Source organism: Crocodylus porosus, unplaced genomic scaffold, assembly GCF_001723895.1.
Source record: "Crocodylus porosus isolate Cpor-Errol unplaced genomic scaffold, CroPor_comp1, whole genome shotgun sequence".
NCBI lineage: Eukaryota > Metazoa > Chordata > Crocodylia > Crocodylidae > Crocodylus > Crocodylus porosus.
In genome coordinates, this window is record NW_017728906.1 from 13226670 (window position 1) to 13235838 (window position 9169).

General features: G+C 45.6%; 1 protein-coding gene across 1 annotated transcript; it reads left to right on the top strand.

Moving 5' to 3' along the window:
- Window positions 1–7591: 7591 nt before the first annotated feature.
- LOC109305677 (olfactory receptor 5V1-like) lies at window positions 7592–8667 on the top strand. Its single transcript, XM_019528715.1, has one exon. It carries the CDS (start codon window positions 7615–7617, stop codon window positions 8647–8649), a length of 1035 nt encoding a protein of 344 aa, XP_019384260.1. The 5' UTR covers window positions 7592–7614; the 3' UTR covers window positions 8650–8667.
- Window positions 8668–9169: the final 502 nt, after the last annotated feature.

Here is a 9169-nt window from a genome sequence, read left to right on the forward strand (position 1 = left end):
ACCTGTTCAGCCTCCACAAGAGAAGGCTGAGGGGGGATCTAGTGGCCTGTTACAAACTAGTCAGAGGGGACCAGCAGGCACTGGTGAAGTCCCTGTTCCCCCGAGCACTGCCAGGAGTGACCAGGAATAACGGTCACAAGCTGGCAGAGGGTAGATTTAGGCTAGACGTCAGGATGCGCTACTTCACAGTCAGGGCGGCTAGGATCTGGACCCAGCTTCCAAGAGAAGTGGTGCTGGCTCCTACCCTGGGGGTCTTTAAGAGGAGGCTGGATAATCACCTTGCTGGGGTTGTTTGACCCCAGTACTCTTTCCTGTCATGGCAGGGGATTGGACTTGATGATCTGCTCAGGTCCCTTCCAACCCTACTAATTATGAAACTATAAGCCAGGAAGTATAGATCAAAGTAAATTTGAAATGACCAAATATGGAAAATTGTGTAGGTAAAGAGCCTATTCTTCAGTTATGAACAAACTATGGGTATAGATAAAAGACCTGGGACTACCCTGACGTAATACATGTGAATTTTATACCCAGACATCAATTACTCCAGGGTGTCTAATAGACAGGCAGCTAGATAACTAAGGAGTGGCTGGCAGTAGGCTAGTGTTACAGGATCTTACCACCAGGTGGCAGAGGATCCCCAAATCTTGCTCAAAGGGCTACTACACCCATACTGTCAGTCCAGTAGAGAAAGCTGCATATTCATGAGAAGGTACACCAGTACCTGTGTACTTCAGGGTTTTTATTTTTTGCAGAGTACCCAGGAAATGGAGATTGACTTACATTTTGTGTCCACTCTACTTCTACATCAGTGCAATGACAGTGTCTAAATGTATTGTGTGTCCCTGAGTGTTTTTTATTCCAAATTGCTTGAGCTGTCTGTAAAAGTCTTCCCAGTTTCTTAAACATCAGTACATCCTTTTCCCACGTCACTGTAGCTCAGATGTGACTACAGGGATCTTGTTCCAAATTTCAATACTGAGCAAAGAAAATTTTCTGCAGAATTATTGTGTGAAGGGTGAAAAGAATTGGGAAATGGGAACATTGTATGAAAGGAAAACCTGGGACAACTTACCTTAGAAAAGTTGGCATATGATGAGTGTATATGCTTGATAGGATATATCATATCATATACATTTATATGATATAGAAAAAGATTGATCTAGAGAAGTCAGACTGGGAATTTCTGTTCTCTTGCTCTTGTAACGTAACGGGAATGCTGCGGAACTAAAAGGCAATTATTTCAAAATAAACCAAAGGGATAATTTAATCTAGGGACAGACATTACATATGAAATGGCTTAAGTGATTGGAAACTGGTTTAAACCTGTGACAGAACAGAAGTTCAGTGCACATAAACCAGTTTCAAAATGGCCAAAACCAGTTTAAGGCAAGCCTGGATGGATATAGTTTCAAACATAACTGATTTAAGTTAAACAGGTCTATCAAACTTCTGTCCTAACTCCCCCCCCCCACCAACTCAAGTTAACTCTCAGTCTCCCAGCATCCCAGGAGGCTTTGCTCCTTCCCTGCAAACCCCATGCCCACCCCATTTTGCAGGCTGCGCAGGCTAAAACTTGGCCCATGCTGTCTGCTCCAGCTGGGCAGGGGCAGGGGCAGGCTGGTCCTGCCTCACTCCGCCCCTGGGCTATCACAGGACTGAGACAGCAAAGCCTCTGTTCTGCAGCCCTGGCCTTGCCTGTGCCTGTCAGCCTGGCAGGTTTGGGGGGGAGGTGGGGGAACAGGGCCCCCAGCCCAGTTCCAACCCCAGTCCCAAGCCCTGGTGTGCAAGGGTTTCTCCCAGGCCCACACCAGTCACTGATATGCAGTTGGGAGTGGGGGAGCAAGCCCTCCAGCCTGGGACCCGCCGGATCCCCATGCCTCAGTGGGAGTTCCCCTGCCCTGGGCAAGGTCCCTTGAGCCTTGCTGCCCATGCAGAGATGAAATTGCCCCCTCCTGCACCTCTATGCAGTTTGGCAATGACTTAGCCTTGTCCCTGCAGTGCTGGGGGGTGGAAAACAGTCCCCCCCAGCCCAGGGCTGAGCCACCACTGGACTGCACTGAGGGGTGGGAGGGTAGAATTCCCCCTCTCCACCTGTGGCAGCATTTTGAAGACCCTGCCCAGCCTGGGGGAACCCGCCCCCACCCCAGGCATGGGGATCCCTCCACATGGGCTCAGTGTTAGCTGAGCCCTGGGCAAGGGAATACCAGGGGATTGAGGGACATGTGCTGGGCAGCCAATCAGGGATGGGCCCTGCCCAGCTGCATTTAGGTCCTCTCAGCAGTGGCTGGCAGGCAGGGAGGCATGCCCTAGTGCCCCAGCTTCTGGTCTGGGCTTCTACAGGTATCTGAGTGCCTTTCTGGATTCAGAAGGTCACATCAGTTCACTTCCTTATTGGTTCAATCTATGCAGTTTAGAGAAACCTGCAAAGATTGAATCGATTTAGCCTGGGCTTTTTGACAGTCTGTACTTAGCCTCCATGTTTAATTGAATGCACTACTAGAGGAAGTCATGGGTGACTAGTACCTCCTGAGACTGGGGGGGCACAGTTTGTGGGCGGCAGTGTTGGCGGCAAGCGGCGACAGCCCACAGAAGCCAGCGGTGGTGTCGATGGCAAAGGGGTGGCAAGTGGCACCGCCAGCAGAAGCCTGGCAGTGGCATTGGCAGTGGGGCAGCAAGCAGCGACCACCTGTAGAAGCCGGTGGTGGCGGTGTCATGGCGAGCGTCAACCGCCCACAGAAGCCAGTGGCAGCAGCAGCCAATCCCGGGGGGGGGGGGACATGCCCCTCCCTACCAGTTGCCTATGGAGAAAGTTGTGAAGAAAAGAACTTGGCCAGAACTGAATAAGGCCTGGACCTTCATATGATGAACGAGAATATCTAGTGCGGATTACAGTATTGAATGAATGTTCCTCTAAAGCACTTGATGCTAACTGCTTTTAGAGCCAGGGCATCTGCCCCACCACTCTGAGCCAATGTGGCAACTGTATGGAAGCCTGCAAGGGGCAGTCCTGTTTTTCCTTGCAAAACTGAAAACAGGTAACCTTCCATCTTTATAGTGATCAATGCAAACATAAAAACAGCATTTGGTGAGAATGGCATCATCTTATACGTGATTCATGCTTTGCAGAGATAAGAACATAAAGGCTTTCAGCCATAGTCTGAACTCTCTGTATGGGGCTAGTAGTTCAGGAGAACGTGCTCAAAGGCAGAGCCTCAGGCATAAATCTGGGGACACAATTCATTGTTTTGTCAACTGGAAGGTGTTAAACACTGCCACTCACAGACCAGTTTATAGTCTACACTAAGCACCCTTCCTTCAGGTTGACAAAGGAGCCATTAAATGCTCCCTTCTACAGTTGGAGCTGAAATAATATAAGCCCACTGTTCAAGACACTAGCCAGGTTCCCAAGGCCTGAGTCACAGGGCATTTATATATGTGCTTTGGGAGGGTGGTGGGAGTGCTTTAATTAGCGCAGCTCTGAGACAGAGTCAGAGCACCTAGAGTGTCACATGCATTGGTGTCCCTGCACTGAAAAATGGCAGTGGGGTATTTTGAAGTAAAGATTGATAAATAAGCTTTCATTTGAAGAGTCCCACTGTCATTTTTCAGTGGAGGAACACTGATACATGTGATGCTGGAGTCTGCTGGAGCACATTAATTACCACGCTCCAGTAGACTTGATTAATCGGGTCTACTCCCACACACTGTAATTACAGTGCATCGGAGCAGCCTCCCTGCACGTGTATAGGAGCCCATAAAGACCAAGAGAATTCTCTAGGGAATGGTTGCAAATGGAGGTTGGGACATTGACTGGTTGCAGATGGGTGTGTCAAGAGCTGAAGGGAGAAGAAAGAAAGTGGGAAAGCCAGAGAACTGGTGGAGAAGTAGACCCTGAAAAGGATCATAGATAAATGTTTCATCAGACGCAGTGCTTGCTGGCAAGGCGGATTTGGATATCTTCATGAGAGAACTGACTTCTGCCATGTGTTTTACCTAGGTTTGGTGAAAGAACAGTTTGGAGCAATGCTATGTATTTACAGAGAGTTCACAAAAAGAAACACTCGGCTCATTTTGGTAGTTTTTTCTCATAAGGGCAACAGCCTGGCCAAGTCCCCAAAACTGGCTAATTCCCTTGGCCCAAAGGGCAACGAAGTATTGTGCTTCTATTACAGCAGGAACAGATCTGCTCAGACATTCCTGAGAGAGGGTTGTTTTTTTTCCTTCTCATTGGCTGGAACTCTGCCCTCTGTGCTTTATTTGCTTTCCATCTCAACAGAAGTTTTGTAAAAATGTAATTGTCTCCACATAGATGCCCAAGATGCTCCTGTGAATACAGTGTGTCCCCTAGGCCCTTGACACATGGTTAAATGCTGCTTTCCAAAGGAACCTGTAGAAGCCCAAGAAGAAACAATTCTTTTGTTTTCAGGTAGGTCAACTAGCATTAGGTGTTGCTTAAACGTAGGCTTTCCCTTGGCTGTGCTGTATCATGTAAAACCATTGAGCGTGCTGTCCCTTACTCATGGACTCATTCTTTGTTGATGCTGCCTGTATTACCCTGCAATAGGCTTTATTTTGGGGATAGATAATGATGAATGAAAATTAAACTTCAGAAAATCTGTTTGGTCTGTAAGTGAAGCCTGGTAAGTTTTTCCATGCTCCTTTCCTTTCTACTATCTTTCTGTGAAAGTCTTGACCAGATCCTCCCTTGTTTTCATCTAGCTGAGTGATTACTCTCTGACTGGTTGTGCTGGAAACCAATCTGACTACTTGAAGAATAAGTTGAAGCTCCATGGGAATGAGGGTAGCAGAATACGGCATTCTGTCAGTACACTGGAAGGCAGCTCAAGCATCTCAAATGAATTGTTGTAAAATGGTGAGCTGGATAACAAACGAATATTTTTCTTAAGTTTTTTGCAAATTGCTGCCACCTGAGTCCTGTAAAGGCTGAGGCAGTACTCTCTGTGCAGTTCTGGGGGGAAGAAGTGTCCACATCACAAATGCCATTAGCTTTGGATAGTAACTGACCTTTTTGTGGGAAGCTTCAGCAAAAGAACCAAGATACTTTTGTGGTAGCTGGCTCTTGGTATGAGCTCCAGGCACCCTCTAGATACAAGTCTAGCTTCCTGTTGCCTCCTAATGTCCCAACCCTAGGGCTGGCAAAAACCAAGCAAGCAACTTGAAAAAGAGTTCTTAGAAGTCTGCTGCAGGTACATTGATTCCTTTGTACAATTTGAGCAGCTACTCCTGTGATACCAGCTCTCTGCTTAGAACGAGAATGTCTTTTTGCAAGGACGGTAGTCTAGTACAATACGTGTGCCCCAATTTCAAGTAAAATGCTTTTGCAGTGAATGTCTATCAGGTTCCTTTAATCTAATATCAGTGCCTTGAAATCTATCCTCTGTCAGTGCTTCCTTCTGGTCTCTGAAGAAGAGGGTTCTGTACTTACAGGTGAACTTAAAATCCAGCAGGAGCTGGATTTCAATGCTTATGCATTAGCCTTGTGTGAGATTTAGAACAAAAGCTTTCATGTTGCCACTGCCAGCATTCCCCGCATATGAATGCAAGTGCTGGGGTGGTTCCCCATGCCTTTCTGCTGTTACTCAAAAGGAAAACAACAAACCCACAAAGATGCTTCCATATTGATCCTGTACACGTTCAGTGAAGGTCTTTGACATAGATTTCAGTGGACGCAGAATAAGACCTGCAGAACTAAAGTGTTCCCAGAGCCAGCTTGGCTTAGTTCACTCTCCTTGTATCAGAGCATTAATTCCTGCAAGCTCTTTTAACCACCCTTAGGAAACCACTTCTTCATTAACTCTGATCCATAGTCACATTAAAACGTGAAATCACTGGGTGCGAAAATAGTATATTCGCTGCTACTTAATGTAATATTGCCACAGCTATTCCTCTAAAAATATCTTGTCCACTTGATTGCTTTCATTGTGAACTAGAGATAATGTACCACTTACAGCTGATGATTAAAATTCATAAAGCTTCAGTTCTTAATTACAGTAACTCTGCAATCAGAGTGAAATGTCAGATCCTGTATGTTATTTGTGTATATACAAACCCAAGAAAACAAGGAAATGTTCTACAAGTGGTTCTGAAACAGTGGGCTATGGAGGGGCTATAGGTAGGCTGCAAGGGTGGACACAGGGAATAAGAATTTTTCTACAGTCTCTTGCCAAGATGCTGGGCTGCTGTATCTCTCAGAGAGGAAGTGAGAGAGCTGTCTTTGTGTGGCATTAAAATGGGGGCTAATTAGCACCTGTGCAGTGTCATGCAAACACAGCTTTTCTGCTAGCATGAGACAAATCTGCTTCTTATGTCTCTATGGCTGGTCCAGGAAGAGGACCTTGGGAGAGATAGGCCATGGGGCTGTGCATAAAGCTGAGGGCTGGGCTGAGGGGCTGTAAGTGGACATCGGGGGGCCTGTTGGGGTATGGGGTTTATGGAGGTGGGCCATAATATCAGAAAGGTTAAGAATCACTCCTCTCCCTAACAGAGCTGGGTTGTACGGCTTATCTTTTTAACTGAGATGATCTTCTGCAGAAATACCCAAATGGGTCTCATTAAAACAGGTTAGGACCAACAAAAACCAGATCTCTAATCTAGCAGAAATCACATCAGGGAAAAAAATTACCCCTGAGCACACGCAAAAATCTGAAATAAGGTAACAGTTGTTAAGGCACATAAAGAGGCAGCGCAAGCAGCAGTAACTCATTGTAAAGGATAGGAGGGCTTTATGTAAGGAGTAAAGGAGGATGTTTAACATGGTCAGGATTAAGATTAAATTTAAAAGAAATCCAAGCATGTAAAATTCGAAATGCACAGCCAGTGCACCCAAATTCCCCCTACTTTCCAAGGGGCTGGTGGAAAGAGGAAAAAAAATATGAACTTCTCTTTTAAAATTGTTCTTATAATCTTGGGCTTCAAGCAGTTAAATACCCTACATATAACTGTCTGGGTACCACACCTGATACTGGAGAGCACAATTATGTTCATTTTGATGGTTAATGGATACCATGCCTCTGCATGTTCTGCTTACTTTCAGGTTTAACCTTAACACCAAATTCCATAGGTTTGTAATGCTGGTGAAATAATCACAGAAATAATTGCAGATATCTCTATTATGTATTTTACCCTACATTTATCGGTACATGCTTAGCACCTTAGCTGCATTTTTCCCTGAGGTTTTTTGGGTTGTAGGGAAAGGGGTCTAGTAAGAATCCCCCCCCCCAAAACCCCCCCAAAACAAACAAACCCCAAAACAAAACAAAACATGCATTGCTAACCCTGGCAACCTTCATTCCACTGTCATCCTGGTTAGCCTGTAATCTTGGTGAACACCTCTCCTATGCATTTTGTACACTCTACCTATTCTGTTAATAAAATAACAATAGATCATTAGTGCTGATCCTCCGCTGCTGTGAACCTGCATAGCTCCCTGGATTTCAGCTAAGCAAATGCCAGTTTGCACAAGATCTGCCCCATAATCTGGAAGCTTCTTCAAAAAGGCATAGTGGTATTCATGTTATATGCTCATTGTTTGCACACTGATTACTCTTCACACCCTTTCTCCTGGCAGATTCAAACAAAGCCACTGAGCAAATGGGAAATCAAACACTGATAACAGAATTCATTTTCCTGGGCTTTTCGAACCACCCTGAACTTCAGATGTTATTCTTCCTGGTGTTCCTGGTCATCTGCATGGTAACCCTTGTGGGGAATGCTCTGATCTTAACCCTCATTAAGACTGATCCAAGCCTTCAAAAGCCCATGTATTTTTTTCTTAGTAACTTGTCTTTCTTAGACATTTGCTACACATCTGCCACAATCCCAGTCATGCTGGTAAATTTCTTCCTAAGCAGGAAAAGCATCTCCTATGCTGGGTGCATTACACAACTCTTTTTCCTTATTACCTGTGCTGGCACAGAATGTGTCCTGTTAGCAGTCATGGCTTATGACAGATATGTGGCTATCTGTAGCCCCTTACATTACCTGAGTGTCGTGAGCAGGCGGGTTTCTGTGCAGCTGGCTGGGTTTTCATGGTTGTGTGGCTTGGTGAATTCTCTGGTTCATACACTCCTCACCTCTACCTTAGCTATATGCAAATCCAATCAACTCAGCCATTTTTTCTGTGATGTCCCGCTACTGCTGAAGCTCTCTTGCTCAGAGACTTACATCAATGAAACTGTGCTTCACCTGGCTAGTGCCTTGATTGGCTTGAGCCCCTGCCTCTTCACTCTGGTCTCATATGTCCACATTGTTGGTGCCATCCTGAAGATACGCTCAGCTAAGGGCAGGTTTAAGGCTTTCTCCACCTGTACTTCGCATCTGATTGTGGTCATCGTATTCTATGGCACTGCCAACTTCAATTATAATTGGCCCAGCTCAGGCTACTCCCTGGATGTGGATACTTTGGTTTCATCCTTGTATTGCATTGTAACACCCATGTTAAACCCACTTATCTACAGTTTAAGGAATAAAGAGGTACAGGATGCATTGAAAAAGATGGGCAGAAAATATTTTCCTTCAGTGCCAGAGCCCAGCAATAGACAGGGAACTTCAGTACCATTACAAATAGAGAACATCTGTATAAACTCAGTGTCAGGACATAATCAGAGCATGTTAAACCTACAGTGACATTACCATTTTTCTGACTCTCAAGCTACTTTGACAATAAAATGGATTTGAATCTACTTCTAATTTTTATGACACTGTACATAGGTCAGGTCAAGGTTGAAACAATGTTGTGCCTGGTATCTGTGCCCTCAAACATGTTCTGCTGCTTCACTCAGGCTGCCCCCTGAGCTGGGAATAGTGGAGAGGAATCTGCACTGGTGTGGGCTGAGTAATACCGTCACTCCTTGAGATTAATTAGCCTGCCCCTGGTATCCCGTGGTCTTGGCAACATGGCTTCTAGTTGGGGAACTAGCTTATGTGGAGTAGTGTGTCGTGTTCAAGGGTGCCACTGTTGGACATGCAGTCTAAACCCTGGTTTTAGATATTCTGGAAGAGCTCAGAGCCCCATAGTGCCTGTACTACACTTCACAAATAAACTAGACTGCCCCTGCCTCAAAATGCTTGTAGTCTAAGACCCAATTCATCCATTTGGGTGACTCCCAGTGTTAGGGGGAGTTCCACATGGTCACAGAGGTATTCC

Coding starts and splice junctions, on each gene's coding strand:
- LOC109305677 (XM_019528715.1), top strand. CDS start 7,615: ATGGGAAATCAAACACTGATAACAGAATTCATTTTCCTGGGCTTTTCG.